At 44.5% G+C, this 19,884-nt stretch overlaps 2 protein-coding genes across 4 annotated transcripts in view; both read right to left on the bottom strand.

The window, feature by feature from the left end:
- Nucleotides 1–1,093: 1,093 nt before the first annotated feature.
- Nucleotides 1,094–10,868, bottom strand: sh3yl1 (SH3 and SYLF domain containing 1). Of its 3 annotated transcripts, none has more exons than XM_069521549.1 (10): nt 10,604–10,868; nt 7,158–7,268; nt 5,983–6,096; nt 5,048–5,112; nt 4,832–4,944; nt 4,490–4,618; nt 4,261–4,405; nt 3,052–3,301; nt 2,903–2,962; nt 1,094–2,284 (listed from the first exon to the last, which is right to left on the bottom strand). In XM_069521549.1, coding segments are annotated over exons 1-10 (1,197 nt in total). In that variant the 5' UTR covers nt 10,605–10,868; the 3' UTR covers nt 1,094–2,075. The 3 variants fall into 3 exon arrangements, with proteins under 3 accessions (XP_069377650.1, XP_069377649.1, XP_069377651.1); XM_069521548.1 differs by having other exon boundaries at nt 2,903–2,974; nt 10,604–10,865; XM_069521550.1 differs by lacking the exons at nt 5,983–6,096; nt 7,158–7,268; nt 10,604–10,868 and adding an exon at nt 5,491–5,856 and having other exon boundaries at nt 2,903–2,974.
- Nucleotides 10,869–18,048: 7,180 nt separating this feature from the next.
- LOC138406932 (uncharacterized) overlaps nt 18,049–19,884 on the bottom strand; it is a 10,494-nt gene continuing 8,658 nt past the window's right edge. Inside the window, exon 7 of the mRNA XM_069520442.1 lies at nt 18,049–19,528. The gene's annotated coding sequence lies outside the window, so the exon portion shown is untranslated. The remainder of the gene's footprint in view (nt 19,529–19,884) is intronic.

Below are 19,884 nucleotides of genomic sequence, written 5' to 3'. Positions count from 1 at the left end.
CGTTCTCAAAGTTCAGATCTTTTACGTTCACGAGTTAGAACTGACGTTAATTCGTCACCAGACGTTCAAGTCATTTGCATGAAGAAGAAGATAAAAAGGTTTGTGTGACGCCTCCACTGTCAGGGAATCAAACCTCTGCAGAAACCAGCCGGTCACATCCTCCAGATTCATCAGGACTTCGCTCAGATATCGTTTCCTGCAGAAGAATCTGTGAACAAACTGTTTGTTTATCAGTGAATTCTGCTGAACAAACACTGAGTCTGTTGAATCAATAGAAAAACTGCTTTATGGAAAAGCAGCTCAAAGTGCTGATGTGTGCTTCTCACACAAAGTCTCACTTATGTCTGACGACCACAAGAAATCTTCAAAGAAATGTTTGAAATGGTCAATTATCTGCAGGACTGAAGAGATTTACAGCCTGAGAACCAGAATCACTTCCTGTGTCGAGACAGAAACGTACTTATTATTACTTATTATGACACATTTCTCTCACGTTGGTTTGAGTTGAGGAGGCGAAGAGTGAAACATGAGGAGAAAAGACATTTTGAGGATTAAACCTGGACGCTGAGAATCTTTACGGACTCGAGCGTCATCTTTCTGAGGTCTGAGGTCAAACTTTGAGGCCAAGGAGTTTTTCATTCTGACTCCGGTTCGATTCCGAAAATGTCAAACATGAAAAGGTTTGTCCAGTTTTCTGCTTCAATGAGAAACAGCATCATGATCTCCAGATGTAGGAGAAGAGTCGTCAGTGCTCGTGCAACGAGACGTCACCACTTTGAAAAGTCTTTGAGCCACAGAGCTCTTCTGTTCGGATCCATGACGTGACACATTCTGATTAACGGGAGAGGTCACTTTGAAGTGAAACACCTCCTCACGTGTTGTTACAGTTGGAACAAGAGATTTGACTTTGTTAATGAGGACGAGTGTGAAGACGAGTCATTTCCCCCTCGGTCAAACTTACTGTTGTTTTCATTCACATGTGTTCACATTTCAAATTGAACCAGCTTCGACCTACTTCAAGTCTCATTTAGAGACGTTTTAATAAGTTGGAACTTTCTCAACACTTATGAGACAAACTGGACAGAAATATGACTTGATGCAAATGACAGATTTATTTCTAATCTTCAAACAGCCTGAACACGAACATCATTATTATTATTTTAATCAAGATAAAGTGAAAACCATTATATATTGACCTTGAACACAGGATAAAGAACATTAGCACCACCCACGTCCCCTTTAGAGCTGTGAAGACATTTTAAAGGTGGAGACAGTAACAGACCACAGAAGATTTAAATACTCAAATAAAATTCTCCTTCATCTCGTCTGAAAAGTGCTTTTATTTTGGTTGTATTCATGTTTTTATTTTGAAGGGAAAGTTTGTTAGATAAGTTACTAACGATGACAAAGACCAAAAACCAGCAGCAGTGACCCGTTTCTTTGTTTTTGCTTTAAATTGTTGATCATTCAACTCTTCTGCTGCTGAATTCACAGATCAGTTGATTCAAAATGCAAGAAGAAGATCAAATAAAGGAAAACACTGTTCACACCGAAGTTTCCTTGTTCTGTTTCAAAATCTCATGAAAAGGAAAATGTGATGTCATTAGTTTCTTATTATTTCAATACTCACACTTAAAGAAAATTGAAATTTGAAAGTGTTAATTAAAAGCAGGTAGAACATTGAGGAACGTTAGTGGAAGAGGAACCAGCAGAGACGTGGAATCATGTGTCTGCTCATTAAAATATGGAGGAATAGATGTCACACTGACGTTTACAACATTTTTCATTTCTTTAAAAATCTTCGTAAATTACAAACCTGTAAACTAAAGTGCTGCAGCTACACGTGATTATTTTCATTATCAATTCATTTGAATTCATCGAGACTCAAACAAAAACGTGTTTGTGTGAAAAACCCCAAAAGATTCTGTTTACACAAAATGTGCATAATCTTTATAATCTTTATAATCTTTATCATCTCTAAACTCTAAAATAAAGCAAAACCCCAAACCTGTCCCTTGACCTCCTTTTCCCGTGGTGAATTAGCTGCAGTACCTCCACACACCACCAGGTGAGTATCAGAACGTGACAAAGTTGGCGGGGAAGATCCCGACCCGCCCATCGTCCAGCTGCCCCTCCCACCAGTCGTACTGGGACTCTGTCTTGGTGATGACGGTGATTCGGTCGCCGGGGACGAAGCTCAGGTCGCCCTGCTGCTGCCCCGCGTAAGGGTGGGTCGCCGTGACAACCAGCTGTCCACTGGTTGCCCCCGCAGGTGGTGCGCCACCTACAGGGGCAGAAAAGAGTTTAAATTGTGGGGCATTCGAGAAGATATTTATATTTATATATAATTTACACAGTGATTTTATTAAGTCATTTATTAATGTTCTATTTTATTTCATTTTTTATCTTGTTTTTATAAATACATTTAGATGTTGTTATTATTATTCATATAAATATTACATACGTACTTTATGTATATGTACTTTAGTGAATTTCAAAAACTATATTATATGTAGATATATTAAATACATATATCGCATCATTACAAATTCACTTAGTAAATAAAAATGTTAGAATATGTTAAATTTAAATAAATGATGTAATAAAAATACACAGAGAGAAAAGTGAAAGAAATGAAAAATGACTCGTTTTTAAACCAGGAGAAGTGAAGCTCAAACACATCACTGCTCCGAACACTAGAGGGAGCTGCAGCATCAAGACTCATCTCAGGATAGAAGGAAGTTGACAAGGAAAAGAGGATGAAGGAATGAGGGGGGGGGGTGAAGAGGAAGAGAGGAAATGGTTGAGGAAACAAGGAGACAAAGGAGGAAAGACAGCAGTGAAGGATGGAGGGGGTGGAGAAGGAAACAAGCTGTAACCATGGTAACCTGTTTTCACTCACCTGAGGTGTTCGATTTATAGATGGAGATGCTCGGGTAGAGGGCATTTTTATTTCCTGTTCCTGATCGTGCACCTGAACGCATCACAGCATCACACACATGACGTCTACAACACACGTGATTAAAAACAACACGTCGGTGGGATCTTTACCTGAGCCGGCTGCTGGCGGCTGGTAGCTGCTCGCCGGAGGCTGGTAGCTGCTGGGCGGCGGCTGGTAGCTGCTCGCCGGCGGCTGGTAGCTGCTGGGCGGCGGCTGGTAGCTGCTCGCCGGCGGCTGGTAGCTGCTCGCCGGCGGCTGGTAGCTGCTCGCCGGAGGCTGGTAGCTGCTCGCCGGCGGCTGGTAGCTGCTCGCCGGTTTCTGCTTCGGCGGAGCAGGAGGTCTGGATGGAGTGACAGATGACTGCAGAGAGAACGATAGAGAATTTGAGAACCACTCGATTGACGTCCTTGTATTTCAACCTCACATGAGGTCCCTGTGACCTTTGACCACCAGAATCGAATCAGTTCATCCGTGAGTCGAAGTGAATCAAGAGTTATTCTGAGATCAAAACAAGATGTTACATTATTATGTGGTAATAACGCCTCCGGCCTCGTGTCTCCAGTGTGGAGGAACAAACTCGTCTGACCGACTCCCGGTGACGAGTTCAAAACACCGACAACGTCTGTGAGTGAACGTGTTTCAAACGAGAACAGGAGCTACAGGTTTAAACGCTGTGACGAGCTGGAAACGACCGAGGAGGGAGGAGGATCCCGGAGAAGCGACGTGGATGAGGTTTGATAATGAGTCATTTCATGGACGTTAACAGCGAGAGGCACTGACCAGCACGACTCTGTTTACTCGAGGAGAAGCAGATCAAAAGGCTGAATTCAGATCCACAGACTTCAAAGCAACATTCAGAATCTGTTTTTAACGACAAACACTAAAAATAAGTGTGAAACCTCTGACAGCTGATTCTTGTGTCACTGGTCGTCAGGCTGTAACTTCAGGTTTGTGAGGTTTACTACGTTCGCTGGTGGCGAAATGTTGAATAACCCACTTTTAGTTCTAGTAGCTATTTTCAGCAGCTCAAGTGACACATAGGCTTTAAACCACAACAAGCTGATCAGTCATCAAAGAAACCGACACAGGAGGTGGAACTTCAACTTGAAACGTTTCTCTATCCCAGCAGTTTTTTCATTTTCAAACTGAAAGCTGCTCAGATAAGTGGCTGGAAGAAAGTATTAGTTCTGGAAGAATCATGCGCACAGCGAAGACAACGCAGGATCAGACAGGAAGCGACTCAAAAACAACTCCTGAGCATGTGTGAAGAACATCTGTCCACTGACGCACCTGACAGACATCTGGAAAGTGTCATTTACCTTTTGTCGCATGTTCTTGCTGCACCAATCAGAGGTGTAGGCCTCAGCGTAGGCATCCAGGATGTGATAAAGGGCGTGGCACTCCGAGGGGGGCTCCACATCGCCGTTCAAAATGGCCGACGCACGGATATCCTGGGAGTAAAACCTGCCACAGTGCACACAACGATACAAGAGAACTGTGGTGACTTACGTTCTGACAGTCGGGGAGGCGGACGGGTGTTGTACGTACTTGCGGTTGGTGTCTTTGCGTTCAATCAGGTACGATCCCTCCAACGAGATTCCAGCAAACAAACCTCTGGACCTGCAGTAGGTGAAAACAGCTGCAGTGCTACGCAGCGCCACGTCAGCCTCCACGTTCCTGAGGAACACAACGATGAAGAACTGTAGTACTACACACAATAAACAACAGAGAGGTTCTAGACCCTTGAGAGAAGGTTCGAGGCCTCGAGGTTCAACTGGTCTTTGAGGAGGTTCTGGTCGGGAGAAGGTTCTATAGGTCTCTGACACTAATCTCCCTAAAGGGTTCTAGGTTAGATGGTCACTGTCATACTGCTGCTGAGTTAGTGCTCACCTGCCCATGGGTCCCACGGCAACGGTGCAGTTCCCGCCCAGCGTCAGATTCCCGCCCTTTGTGAATGCCTCAATGGCTCTACGCTGGTTCAGGATGATCACCAGGTCCGACACCTGATGGAGGCGTGTCTTTAGTTATATGCATGACTTTTATACACAGCCACTGATATCTTTATATACACGTACACAGCTGAAGGGAGTTTATTGAGTCTCTCACCTCCACTCCGATCTCGAAGCCTCCTCCCAGGCCAGCGATGCCGATGGCAGAAGGTGCGGACCAACCTACAAACACAACACACATTATTTTAGTTTATGAACAAGAAAAACAGAGCAACTCTGGTTTCAACTCTATAAATAAACATGAATGTGTTGTATAATCTTGTTTTGTCAGATTGTAATTGAATAAATTTGCCTTTGGCCGTGTTTTTTATGGTTTGGGTCATTTTAGGAAACTTCCGCATTAAAATAGAAACAATGAGGAAACACAATAAATAAACAACACAATTTAAACAATGGAAGAATTACAATCTGTTTTAACTCTCGCCGATCGCTGTCATACATGTACTGTAGATTGTTATAATCTGTAAAAAAAACATTTACAGACGTCACCATGAACTAATTCTTCACTTTTTAAAATTTTAAATAAACCAAATAATTTACCTAGAAAAAAGAAATCTCTGCTCCTCCTTTTCCTCGCATCATTAAACATTTAAAGTCCACAGGTGGAGGCGTCCGCACGGTAAAACTTTAACATTTTAAACTTCGGTTTTCACGAAGCTGAAGATTCATTCAGTGTTTTCAAACTGTTCAACAGAAAAGCAACAAACAGCCTGCAGAGGAAGTGGAGGCGTCAGCAGCGGCTCCGCCCGTGTGATCCTCGCTGGGTTTGGCCCAACGACCAACTCTGACACCCGCCACGGAAAAGTGACAGCCGCCACTGCCAGACGAGCTAATTAACGTCTGTGACCATAGACGCAGCTCATCAGATGACTGCTGCTCACAGCGCCGCTGGCACATCTGAGCCTGTGTGTCTGTTTGTTGCCAAGGAAACGCAAAATGTCAAAAAGAAGGTCAGAGAGGAAGTGAAGATCCGGAGAAACAGGAAGAGGAACCCTGAGCGCGAAGACAGACGGACAGGGTCAGAGGTCTTACGTCTGTCGGCCAGTCTGGCGATGACGATGCCGCTCCCTCCTCTGGCGGTGATCATGAAGCCGGCCTTGATGACGGAGATGATGGCCAGACCCTCGGCCTTCGCTATCACATGAGCTACAACACACGGAGGCACACATTTCAATCAACACGATTTTTACTCTCTTCCTGTTTGTTGTCACTGACTGTATATAAAGATCATCACTGACTGTATATAAAGACCATCACTGACAATCACTGACTGTATATAAAGACCATCACTGACTGTATATAAAGACCATCACTGACTGTATATAAAGATGATCACTGACTGTATATAAAGACCATCACTGACAATCACTGACTGTATATAAAGACCATCACTGACTGTATATAAAGACCATCACTGACTGTATATAAAGATGATCACTGACTGTATATAAAGACCATCACTGACAATCACTGACTGTATATAAAGACCATCACTGACTGTATATAAAGACACTGACTGTATATAAAGATGATCACTGACAATCACTGACTGTATATAAAGACCATCACTGACTGTATATAAAGATGATCACTGACTGTATATAAAGACACTGACTGTTTATAAAGATGATCACTGACTGTATATAAAGACCATCACTGACTGTATATAAAGACACTGACTGTATATAAAGATGATCACTGACTGTATATAAAGACCATCACTGACTGTATATAAAGACACTGACTGTATATAAAGACACTGACTGTATATAAAGATGATCACTGACTGTATATAAAGACCATCACTGACTGTATATAAAGACACTGACTGTATATAAAGACACTGACTGTATATAAAGATGATCACTGACTGTATATAAAGACAGTGACGTAGTATCGAGGTCCCGCCCACACACACTTGAACAGATCAGTGACATCACAACGAGCTGAAATGACAGAAACTTCTTTGACAAACATTTGTTTAACGTCGACTTTGATTCCATGTCCCGTCTGCTAACCTGGAGGAGGGGCGGGGCCTTGTACTGCAGCCATACTCTGGACATGTGATCAGTCACACATACTGTACATGTTGGCCGTGTGGGCCGTGACCCCTTTGATTAACAGAGGCTATAGAACCCTGTTTTTGAACAATGGAACATTCCCTCCAGTTGAATGTGTTGGTGCGAGAACGTGAAGACGGATCTTACGGGGGATGAGCTTGTCGGGTCCGTTCCTGCTGGAGATCTCTGTGAAGTCCGTCAGGATCTTGGCAGCTTTCTTCGCCTCTGACTTCAGATTGGAGGGGATGGGGTTACTCACTGCAAACACACAAATTATACGCTTCATTAAATCATCAACAGCTCATTCAGAGGGTTTTTTTCCCAAAAACTTGAAAATTTCAGCCTTCCTGCTGATTTCCAGTCACACTGCTCGTCAATGAGCTCCTTGTTCACATCAGTGGATCTTATCTTATCTGCATCGGAGCTAAAAGAGGCTGTTCTGCTCTTTAACAACTGTGAGTGCCTTGTTTTGAAGAAGCAGATTCATCCTGACTGATCATCGTCTATGAAACTTTTAAAGCCTGTCCCAGTTTACGGAGTCCAAGGAGACACCTTCCAACGTCTGGTTCTGTCCGACCACGAGCCACAAACTGAAGGTGACCGGGAGAATCGAGCGTCAGTCTAACGATCGGATCACTTTGATTGGTTCTGACTGATCGCATCTCATCTGTTTGATTACTAGTGTGATAATAATCTAAACTCTCAGTGTATTTCATGGAGGATAAAAAGGTGACATCAGAATCTCAACCATTTCCTCTCGGAGGTTTTATCATAAATCTAAGACTGGGTCAGGAAGTCAGTTTTCACGGTTATGGTATAAAGTATAACACAATAACTTCGTAAAGGTCATAGATGATAAAAATAGAAATGTTACATTTTGTTACCAAAGTTTAAACTTTTACTTGTGGCCAATCGGCTCGTGTTTTAAGCTGCAGTTCTTCTGACGGCCACTAGATGCAGCTGCAAACAGGAAAATCCTCTTGGTTTGTCTCGACTTTTTTTTTAATTGAATGACTTATCGTGTTGTTTATAAAATTGTCAGTAATGCTAATCACAATCTCCCAGAGACATTGTCACACGTCTTGTTTTGTCCAAAGTGACCTAAAGAACTGATCATTCCTCAGAATCATCTTTTATTCAGGAGGTTGATTGAATAGATTTTCATCAGCTCATCAACATACTGACAGATCATCGTTGTTCATCAGCCTCTTTTCACCTCATGGGACTTATACGTAGTTATGAATACATCTATATCACATTCGTGGTTATTTTATTGGTCCGGCTGATGACGCTTCGTGTCATGTGCTGCGTTGCTCTGGTGCGTGTGCTGTGGCTGCAGGGCGTAGCGTGTTGGAGCTGAGTGCAGGCGGAGGTTCATGCTGCCGTGTGTCATCGTGTCATGTGTCAGGAATGTGCTGGCTGCAGCAGGAGGCATGTTGGCAGACTGGTCCCTGCTGTCGCTGATTCAGGATCAGCTCTCTTCCTCACTCTGAAGTCCTACATAAATAAAGTCGACCTGGTGGTGGCGCTGGATGAAAGTTATCAGTTTATCCTGAGCGGAGCATGAGCGGAGCGTGAGCGGCTGAACCATGTTTCATCAGAATCAAACTCTGGTGCTGAAGTGGGCGGAGCACAAGTCGTAGTCCGAGGTTCTCTCACTGATCTAATGGTCCAGTCACAGGGATCTTTCAGGGTCTATGACTCTATGAGGACGTTCTCCAGTTCTTTGCAGACGTCAGGTGACGTGGTCGTCTCCCTCGTGTGATGCAGTCGTGGCTCAGCCAATGAGGTCACTGAAGAGGTGACCGATCTGTTGGTTCATTACGTCATTAACATGTTTTCTCTGTCACCATGGCGACGCCTCACACCTTCGCCCCACCCCAGGCCTATTAGCTGCTAAATGACTAGTGAAGCACCGAGCCGGCGTCAATCACATCCTGTTCATCGTTTCCTGAATGACAACTAGAATTAACAGATCCTCCTGCAACATGTCCAAACTCACACTCCACTGAGAGGAGCCACATGGACCCTGTAGAACCCTGCAGAACCCTGTAGAACCACCACTAGAACAACTCACAGATGACCTACAAATCCCTAAAGACCACCAGAACCGAATCAGTGGTAGTACTAGAACCTCCTCAAAGATAAATTCATCCTCATCGTAGCAGCAAGAACCAACTCAAATATGAATACACAGAAAATAAAGACCACGCGTCTCCAAAGAGACAAAGTACAACCAGAACGTTCTCATGAGAACAAGGACCACTAGAACAGGAACACCACCAGAACCTCCCTGTTACAGACCACCAGGAAAACAGAGTTACAAGAACCCAATCTACAGCGAACAGAACCTCCTCAAGGATGACTGGAACCCAGAGGACAGGTGGACCCTCAGAACCGAGCAGAAAGTCCAGAACCCTCTCAGATGAGAACAACCTTGTAGAGAAGTAGAACTTTGTAAACCACAGAAGCTCATGAAAGGAACTGGAACCCTGAGAGTTCTCAGGACATGAGACACGTTGAAGCACAGCTGGAACCAGAAGATCCTGTGGAAGTGGAGCTGACAGAGGAACAGGAAGGAGACGGTTGAGACAGAGGGTAGAACCTTCAGCTCTTCAACAGAACCTCAGTTCTTTAACAGAACCTCAGCTCTTCAACAGAACCTCAACTCTTTAACAGAACCTCAGTTCTTTAACAGAACCTCAGCTCTTCAACAGAACCTCAACTCTTTAACAGAACCTTCAACTCTTTAACAGAACCTCAGCTCTTCAACAGAACCTCAACTCTTTAACAGAACCTCAGCTCTTCAACAGAACCTCAGCTCTTCAACAGAACCTCAGTTCTTTAACAGAACCTTCAGCTCTTTAACAGAACCTCAGCTCTTTAACAGAACCTCAGTTCTTTAACAGAACCTTCAGCTCTTTAACAGAACATTCAACTCTTTAACAGAACCTCAGCTCTTCAACAGAACCTCAGTTCTTTAACAGAACCTCAGCTCTTTAACAGAACCTCAGTTCTTTAACAGAACCTTCAACTCTTTAACAGAACCTCAGCTCTTTAACAGAACCTTCAGCTCTTTAACAGAACATTCAACTCTTTAACAGAACCTCAGCTCTTCAACAGAACCTCAGTTCTTTAACAGAACATTCAACTCTTTAACAGAACCTCAGCTCTTTAACAGAACCTTCAGCTCTTTAACAGAACATTCAACTCTTTAACAGAACCTCAGCTCTTCAACAGAACCTCAGTTCTTTAACAGAACCTTCAACTCTTTAACAGAACCTCAGCTCTTTAACAGAACCTTCAGCTCTTTAACAGAACATTCAACTCTTTAACAGAACCTCAGCTCTTCAACAGAACCTCAGTTCTTTAACAGAACATTCAGCTCTTTAACAGAACCTCAGTTCTTTAACAGAACCTCAGCTCTTTAACAGAACCTCAGTTCTTTAACAGAACCTTCAGCTCTTTAACAGAACCTTCAGCTCTTTAACAGAACATTCAACTCTTCAACAGAACCTCAGCTCTTCAACAGAACCTCAGCTCTTTAACAGAACCTCAGCTCTTCAACAGAACCTCAGTTCTACTTTACTCACTCTTCTTTCTTTCTCCTCTCTTCCTCCTTCTCTCTCCTTCTTCACCTGCGGACAGGTGAGCCGCCGCCGGGACTCTGTCGTGTCTTCACTTCCGGCTCACCTGACTCTCGCGATATCTCTCCGCGCTGCCGGAAATCACGCACCTGTCGTAAAACATGACATGTGACGACTTGAGGTCACGTGGACAGGAGCTGATCGATGACGATGATCGATTCAAACACGTGATCAGATCAATGATGTCATGGAGACAGGCGGCGCGCGGACAGCCCTCAGGGCGGGGCGCGCTCCCGGCTGGGCGCGCTCCAAGGTGACGGTTTGCCCTCAGCTCAGTCTGTCAGGCAGGTTTCTCTCTCATGCAGAGGGCTTGTTCCTCTCAAATGGAATTTTATACACTTTTTATACACTTCACGAGTTTTATTCTCGTCTTATAATTGTATTTAATGTGCACAGCACTAATCATATATTTATTTGTGTAGCATTACAAATACGTCAAAGAATAAGAACATGACAATAACAAGTTTCAATTTAGTTCATTTATTAATACATATGTGTATATATATGAACTAAATATGTGTGTGTATATATATATATATATATATATGAACTAAATATGTGTGTATATATATATATATATATATATATATATATATATATACCACTCCCCACCCCTCAACATATGTATTAATAAATGAACTAAATTCAAACTATATATGCAATGTCTTCATTTTTTGTGTGTGTATTATTTCCCCCAGTTGTGTGTCTTGTCCTGTGTGAGTCCGTCAGGCTCTGAACTTGTTCTTGTTGAGATGATGCCTGTCAGTCTGTGCTCAGGGAATCATTTATACAACACAAATGAATACCTTGATATTAATTCATAGATGTTTTACTTTGTTCTAACTTTGTTTTAAGAATGAAGATAGGTTCTAATTTCTTACACTGAAAAAATGGTACTATTTGCTTTACTTTTACTTTAATCAGTTCATTTCTATTCTTGTTACAACAGTTTTCATGTTTTCCCTCTTTTATCAAATTGAAATCTGATATTTCTGTTCTTTAGTTTGAAATCTACTGGAATATAATAGTATTAAATAATAATATTGAATATGCAGCTTTCAGTGTCACAGAAATACTTGCTGATGTGAAAATGTTGTGTTTGGTCATTTTTCACATAAAGCGTATTTAGTTTCTCACAGGTTTACACAGAGACGGAGCCAGGAACAAGGACATTCCTGCTCATTGGCTCCGTCTCTGTGTAAATAAATAGGATATGTGAATGTTGTGGCAGAGATTTTCTCTCGGAGGTTGATGGTGTGATGCACCAGATCAAACAGAGCAGCTGTACATTTTTATTTTTATGTTTTGAAGCCTCACTTTGACGTCTTGTCCGGCGCCATCTTGGTTTTTGAACCATCTGGTTTATATATTGTTGAGGGGCGGAGCACTCCGTTAATAGGTCGATTACAACCAATCAGTTGAGGAATGTTCCGACTGAGACGGTGAAAACCTTCCCATGTTTGGCCACAGTCAGGACCAGCGTCGAGTTCTCACAGTTACACGACAACGTTACGTGTTATCATGAATCCCTCAGCAGGGAAATAAGCTGCTCCTCTGGGAGGTCGGAGGTCACGAGTCCAGGGAACGACTCTGTAGGAACTGATAGAGCAGTTATATGTTCCTTCACACAGACGTCTTCAAAATAAAACTTGTGGAGACACATTGGAGTGACTGCCATTAGAATAATAACAGTAATAATGATAATGGCTGCGAGAAGCAAGTCAGCAACTGCGGAGCAGAGAAAAGCACTGAAATCAGGAACCTTCAGTAACGTGAGGCCGGCTGAGGGAACGTGGAGTCGTGTCTGAGCTGGTCCCAGAACAGCGATGAAACGGTTTTTAAAAAGAACATAAAGAAAAGATTCAGAGACATTAACAGAGGTCAACGGACGAGACAAGATACAGTGAGCTGAGACTTTAGCTTCAGGTTCTATGAGTGGGTCGTCTCTGCTGCTGAACGTGGTTTCCTGTCGGGAGCAGGTGGTCGTGGTGGTTGTTAACATCTTTACCGCCCCCAGGGGGCTGACTGCAGCATCGATCACAAACTGCTTCTCCTCCATGTTAGCAGATGGGACATGGACCAATCTATGTTTGTCCTCGCCACAGGACGGCAGCGTTTGCATCACAGATATACAGACATCGTGTTCGTCTTCAAACAAACGGATTTATTAGAATCGAACAGTCAGAAAAGAAAAACAATCCACCTACGGATATGAAAAATAACATATGTTAAAATATACTGAAATAAATCAAATAAAGATAGTGTATGAGATACTTTTGAATTATTATTTTAAGACATAATATGAGACATATTAAAGTAAAAATGACAAAGCTGAGATAAAGAGAAAAATCTAGATTTAATGACCCCACACTGTGACGGTCATGTTGTTTCATCAGCGTGAGGAGGAAATGTTCAGGTCTGTGAGCAGATGACAAGTTAAACCAGCGGAGGGCACCAGAAAGCCAACAACACGTGCTAAATGATCAGGGAGGCTGCTGATCGTATGGTTTAATTCACGTTAAATCAGGAATGTGCAGAATTATTCACAAAATGAGCATAAAATGAAAAAGGATTGAATTATGTCTGAGTGGATAAAGAAACTTCAGTTCATTCATAAAGTGACAAAGAAGAAAGAAAAGCAGAGGATGAAGGAACGTGAGCAGGAGAAACAGAAACTATAGAACAGATCAAATCAGGTGGAAGTTTATTACTGTAAATAAAAATGATGACCACGCTACAGGGAGGGGCTTCAGTCCAGGTTAAGACATGTGAGCGAAGACATGTGGACAGTCAAAGTCAGAAGGTATTTTAAAGGAGACATGATGTTTCCTTGTGAATGAATGAAACTCCTGAAACACCTCGTCAGTCCGCACACATCACTGTGACGTGTGATGCTAATCTACGTCAGCCAGGCTGACACGCCCCCTCACAAAGCCACGTATAGCGAGAGTGGAGTCCGACATTTCCCAGAGGTGTTTGAGACAGAGGCTGAAAGGAGGAGCTGCAGCGATGGACAGTCTGAGGACAGAGACGTTTCCTGACATTTTACAGTCAGAACACATTCAAGTGATCAACGTGAACACAATATGAAATCCACACGAGGGAGGTGAGTAGAGAGGGAAGTGACGAGGCAGAGGGAAGTGGGAAGTGACGGAGGCAGAGGGAAGTGACGAGGCAGAGGGAAGTGACGGAGGGAAGTGACGAGGCAGAGGGAAGTGACGGAGGGAAGTGACGAGGCGGAGGGAAGTGGCGAGGCAGAGGGAAGTGGCGAGGCGGAGGGAAGTGACGGAGGCAGAGGGAAGTGACGGAGGCAGAGGGAAGTGACGGAGGCGGAGGGAAGTGGCGAGGCGGAGGGAAGTGACGGAGGCAGAGGGAAGTGACGGAGGCAGAGGGAAGTGGCGAGGCAGAGGGAAGTGACGAGGCAGAGGGAAGTGACGAGGCAGAGGGAAGTGACGAGGCAGAGGGAAGTGACGAGGCAGAGGGAAGTGGCGAGGCAGAGGGAAGTGACGGAGGCAGAGGGAAGTGACGAGGCAGAGGGAAGTGGCGAGGCAGAGGGAAGTGACGAGGCAGAGGGAAGTGACGAGGCAGAGGGAAGTGACTTCCTGAAGCTTTAAACCTGAAGCTTCCACCTGTAGGACTCAGGTGTGAAAACAGCTTCTGGACAGTAACAGTACATTTATCACAAGTACTATTACCTCTGCTTTACATGAGTGTTTCCTTGGTTTTCACACGAGGTGAAACTTTCTAGATTAACAGACTCGTACAGTGTTTATGTAGTAATGGAGTACTGAGGGCTGTTGGGATGTAGTAAAAGTACTGCAGTATTTGAACCCTGCTGTGTCAGTGCTCTGGATGTGTGCAGTGACAGAATTATGTGGAGACGCCTGAGTCTGTTTGTCCATCAGTCACAGCACTGGTGGCTGTTGACATGACATTCAGCTGATGACGCCAGAAACAACAACTGTGAAAATCCCATTGGTCTCAGAAAGAATCAGTCTGGAACTTTTACGCCTCCAGAAACATCTGCTTACATCAGCCACATTTTTTCATCTGGCTGTTTTTACTAGTGTTTCGACGTCTCTGAACTTGTTGAGCACGAATCCACTTCATGATTCTCCTGACGAGGATGTGATGAGAGGAAGATGGTGACCAGGCCGGAGATGTCTCTCTCTCTCTCTCTCTCTCTCTCTCAGTCTGGTGTTTACGATGCTCGCACCACCAGGAACTGTCTCCTAATAACCTGCACTCATCTGCAGCAGGTTCACATGAACTTTCATTCTGTGTGGAACCAGGAACATCCTCCAGAACTGATTGGACACAGTTAGACCTCTTCAACTGGATCTGCTGATAAACTTGTCAAACTCATAATTTCAGGTGTGAAGACACACGAGGAGAAGACGAGAGATAAATAAAACCAGGATTTTATCAAGTGATCGTATATTAACTTATCACATGTCCTCTCATGAATCTTTATCTCTCCATTCATCTCTTCCCCTGTTTCTGTCCCTCTCTCCATGTTCTCATCTTTCTCTCATGTCTTTATCTTTTCTTCAATCACTCCTGGCAATAATCCCCTCTCTTTAAATAGACTGCTGGATAAACATCAATTCTGCTACAGCCATTTGTCTTCTTAATGTGTTTCCTCTGTGTGTGTGTGTGTGTGTGTGTGAGGCCCTCCAGTCTCCACAAACCACCACAGGCCTCAGGACGTCCTCTCAGTCCAGTTCAAGTTATTTTCTCCTCATGTTTTCAACATTAATCCTCAGCTGTTTATAAAGACGTTCAAAGAGGACCAAAGCTTCTGACATCGTCTACGGTCGAGGTCTGAGCGGCGGAGCCGTGGTCCCGCCCATACAAGCTCTAGACCATTCAGGAGTCAGTGTCAGCTGTCAATCATGACGTCTCCTGTTTTCATATCAACAAATAACTTCAGCTCAAACCAGACTGACGAGAAACATCTTTACAAACATGTCGATTCTTTGGTCCTTCTGCTAACATGGAGGAGGAGGGGCTTATACTACAGCGTCATGTCGTCCATCTTTATTTACAGTCTGTGGTCTTTATCCAAGTCCCTCAGTCCTCTCAACATCATCCTCCCAGTCGTCCAATCAGAGAAGTCCGTTTTAACTTTGACGACGGGAGTTTCCCTGCAGGAGAAGAAACAAACTGACCCGAACCCCCAACGAGCCTCTGCAGTGAGGTCCGCTCAGCGTGTGTCAGGACACTGGTCAAGTGAACCTTGGTGCTCCACAGCAACGTTTCCCACCTGGAACTTTTAAAAACATCTTGTTGTGTTTCTGGTTTGTGGCTGATGATAATCAGAATGATGCAGTCTGGGACATTTTACGAGCGAGAGTCGTAAAGTGGCGGTCCGTTTCTGCAGAGTATGATGTTGCATGTGATACACATCCTGGAAGTGGTTTTCCAAGTCGGCTCATCCCCTCCTCATCCTCCGGTGCTTCAGGGTTCCTCCTCCTCTCCAGGTTGTCAGGGGTCAGACTAGAACTTCCCTCGTCTCAGTGGACAAATCAGGACACGGACGACGCTTCCATCTGGTATCTGCGACAATTAGTGAGAGACTGTTAGCGAACTTGTCTCACATGGACAGAAACCACAAGTCAATCCTCCAGTCTGGGTCATGGTAGCCACAGCGCCAAGCCATCAATCACACATCCACGCCCAGGTATGTGGGGCATGCAGTGTGTGTGTGAGTGTGTGTGTGTGTGTGTGTGTGTGTGTGTGTGTGAGTGTGTGTGAGTGTGTGTGTGAGTTTGTGTGAGTGTGAGTGTGTGTGTGTGTGTGTGAGTGTGTGTGTGTGTGTGTGAGTGTGTGTGTGTGTGTGTGTGCTGAACAGAAATACGTAGAAGAAGAATGTGTTTATCTGAAGCCTGTGAAAGTTATTCAGTGATGCACAGAAGCTGCTGGACTCGGCAGCAGCAGCTTGTCATTCATGTCAGATTAGTCATGAGCTGCCACAGGTGTGACTCACCTGGCTGCTCCTCCTTCACGGCCTCCATTGTTCCACTGTCTCTTTTCTATTAGCCCTCGACTTGTGCTGTCGGTCTTTATGTTCCATTATCGTTCAACGTAATCACCGACACTCACCGACACTCACCGACACGTGTGCAACGAAAATCACCAGAATCTACAGACGTGAGACGAACATGTGCTAATGACGCTGAACACGTTGATAATGAGGCTAATTGCAGGTGGTTTAGCTGAGAGCTAACATTAGCATTCACTGTCACCTGCTGGTTTTTTCACGGTTAATATTAGCTGATCTACTCCAGCTAAGTTTTTCAGCAATGCTAACGCTAGCTAACAACCTTAGCACCTTAATGTTAGCTAATATATACTAACACATTATTGCTCATCTACCAAGCTAATGAGCTAATATTCACATGCATTATTTATTTAATACCAGTTCCACGACGTTAGCTAACGTGATCCAATCTGCATTGACCCAGAAACTCAAGATGCTGAAGTTAGCATTCGAACTCAGTTACTGTTCACGCTGTTGAATCTCTGACAGCCGAAGCTAAGCTAGCCAGCTAGCTGCTTTAGACTGTGTATAAGGTTAGCACTGATGCTACATACCTTGAAATAAAGTGTGAAAAGTTTTTTCCCGTTCTGGTAATATTGACCACAGCATGAGGCTGAAACACGCTAACAGGAGCTAGATGCTAAGGTGCATCTGCACACAGCAGGCCACAGTTTGGACTAACATGGCTGAACATGCAGTGAACTGGTTCGATTCCCAAACTGAACTCTGTCCCATGGAAACCCACGAGGAACCAATCGACCGTCTCTGTCTGCAGAGCTGATCACTTGATTCCGACAACGCAGCGGCCATGTTTGTAGTCCTCTAGGATCACGGCGTTCTGTCAACGTCATGTGATCATCGTACGTAACTCTTTGTGTGACTGTGACTTCCTTCACTCAAAGTTTCCACAGACCTGTGGATGACTTCCACAGAACATCAGGTGTGTGGTCACATGTCTGCAGCTGGAGGGAGCAGAGCTGCAGGTGGGAAGGTCGATCGGTTCGTGACAGGAAATATTCACTTTCAACATGAAACTGTGCAGCAGCAGCCAAAGTCAACAGAGCAGCTATGTGGTTCGCCCTGTCAGAGACAAACCTGCTGACTGTCTTCATACGTCTGACCAACGTCAGGACCAATCAGCTGCTCCTCACTCCGGCCTGCATCACATCCGACACCAGCATGAGGATGTGTCATCACAGGCTCACAACGAAGTGGAACATGTCCTCGCAGCAGACTGAGCCTCGTCCGGAGGGACATGAGACTTCTGTCCTCATGGCTGCAGCTCTCAGCTCCTGTCTCTTTGAGGCCACATGATTCAAAGTGATAAACATATTAAAGAGCGGAGAGCTTATATCAAACGTGTGACTTTATTCCTCTTTATATGTACATATTGCACACAGAGCTGCAGGAAGCTCTGCTCTGCACACGTGACGCAGCTTCAACTGTATAAATACACTGCAACATTATTATTATGCATATCATTATTATTATTACTATGCATCATGCAACATCAAATACTTTCAGCATCTGTTTCGGCCACGGGACGACAGAAGCTGTGGTCCGGTCGAAAGATTAGTCCGAAGTCAAATATTATTTACGTTTCCATGGTTGAAAATAACAAAACAGAGACGCTGTCCAGGAAAGAGACGCTCGTCCACGTGAAGTTTCTGTTCAAAGCAGCTTCAACTTTGTTTCTTGATGTCAGAGCAGCAGTTGAACCTCGTTTACGCTCCAAAGGAAACCAGCAGAATCATCATCCAGACGAGCGTTCACCTCAGAAAGAAACAAATCCATGTTTGGCTCGGTCCGAGCTCGAGAGGCTTCACATCAGTTTCCTGTTGGGACGAGTGGAGTCCAGTAGGAACCAGCAGAGCTGGCTGAGGTCCACAGGAGTGAGAGTCGAGTACAAGCGAGGAGAGATCAGAGAGCAGAGCAAAGAGAGGAGGGAATGTGATGTCGTCTGAATCTTAACGCAGTGACTTTCAGCTCAGTTCACATCTGTCCACATCTGTCCACAGCCTCTGTCCACTGACAAACATCTGGAGGACACAGTGGATCATTCAGCAGCTACAGAACCTCAGGAGGAGGAGGAGGAGGAGGAGGAGGAGACCAAACACAGAGACACAAAGACTCTGAATCCACATCTGTATGAACCTGATCCCATTCACACCTGAACATCTGTCCACACTGACCTCTGACCTCTGACCTGCTCACGTCACCCCCCCCCTCATTGGGTCAGTTTAACAAAAAGAAAAGGAGATGGCAGCCGTCAGTGATGTCATCAATAAGCATTAACCACGTGTGATTATTTACACACACGTGTCTCTGATTATTTAAAGATGAATGAAATTAAAGCTCCCAAATCATCTTCATTGCCCCCTGGTGGCTGACTGCAGTACAGGTCATAAACCCTGCGTCCTCCATGTTAACAGATGGGACATGGACCAGACTAACAAATACGATGGATGTTTTTACTGTCAGAACGACACGAGTCATCAACATCTGGTCAGAGGACACAACTAACATTCGTCTCTTACGATTAAATCTTCAAACTTTCATCTGAGGCTCCTCCCCCTCTGGACAGAGTCCAAACTTTAATAACGTGTCTTCTCTTCTGCTCTCATGAAAACACGTCAGAGCGTCGAGCTGTGATGAACGAGAAGAGAAGCTGAGCAAAGAACAGGAGAGGAAACAGATCTCTGAGCTCGTCGGCTGCAGGTGATGACCTCAGAGGACTTTCTATTGGCCGGGAAGCTTCCGCTGCTCATTGGGAAACGTTACGATGATCCTCCCTCCTCGTTGCCACGGCAGCACGGCCTGTCCGGAGGCTGTAAGTGACACATGAGAGGAAACAGAACTTTACAAATCAAAGAGCTCCGCCTTGTTCAAACACACTGAGGTGACACTTAAAAATGAGGATTTCAGGAGAAAACAGAACAAACTGTCCCTTTAAGAGGCGGCGGCGCCTGCAGCAGCTCGCACGTTAGCGTGGAGTCAGCACACGTTCTGTGTTTGCTGCTGTCAAAGATAAATCAGGAGCCGTGCCAGAACGTCAGAGCAGGAGAACATGGATGTGTGCTGTCAAGACTGTTACCACAGCAACAAGGACCACACAGGGTCAAAGGTCACAGGCAGGAAAACTTCCACACTTGTTGCAAACTCTGTGGTTCCTCAGGTTCTCCTG

Source organism: Paralichthys olivaceus, chromosome 24 (assembly GCF_024713975.1).
Source record: "Paralichthys olivaceus isolate ysfri-2021 chromosome 24, ASM2471397v2, whole genome shotgun sequence".
Classification (NCBI taxonomy): domain Eukaryota; kingdom Metazoa; phylum Chordata; class Actinopteri; order Pleuronectiformes; family Paralichthyidae; genus Paralichthys; species Paralichthys olivaceus.
Note: the sequence above shows the minus strand (reverse complement) of the source record. Positions and strands in the feature narration are given on the sequence as shown.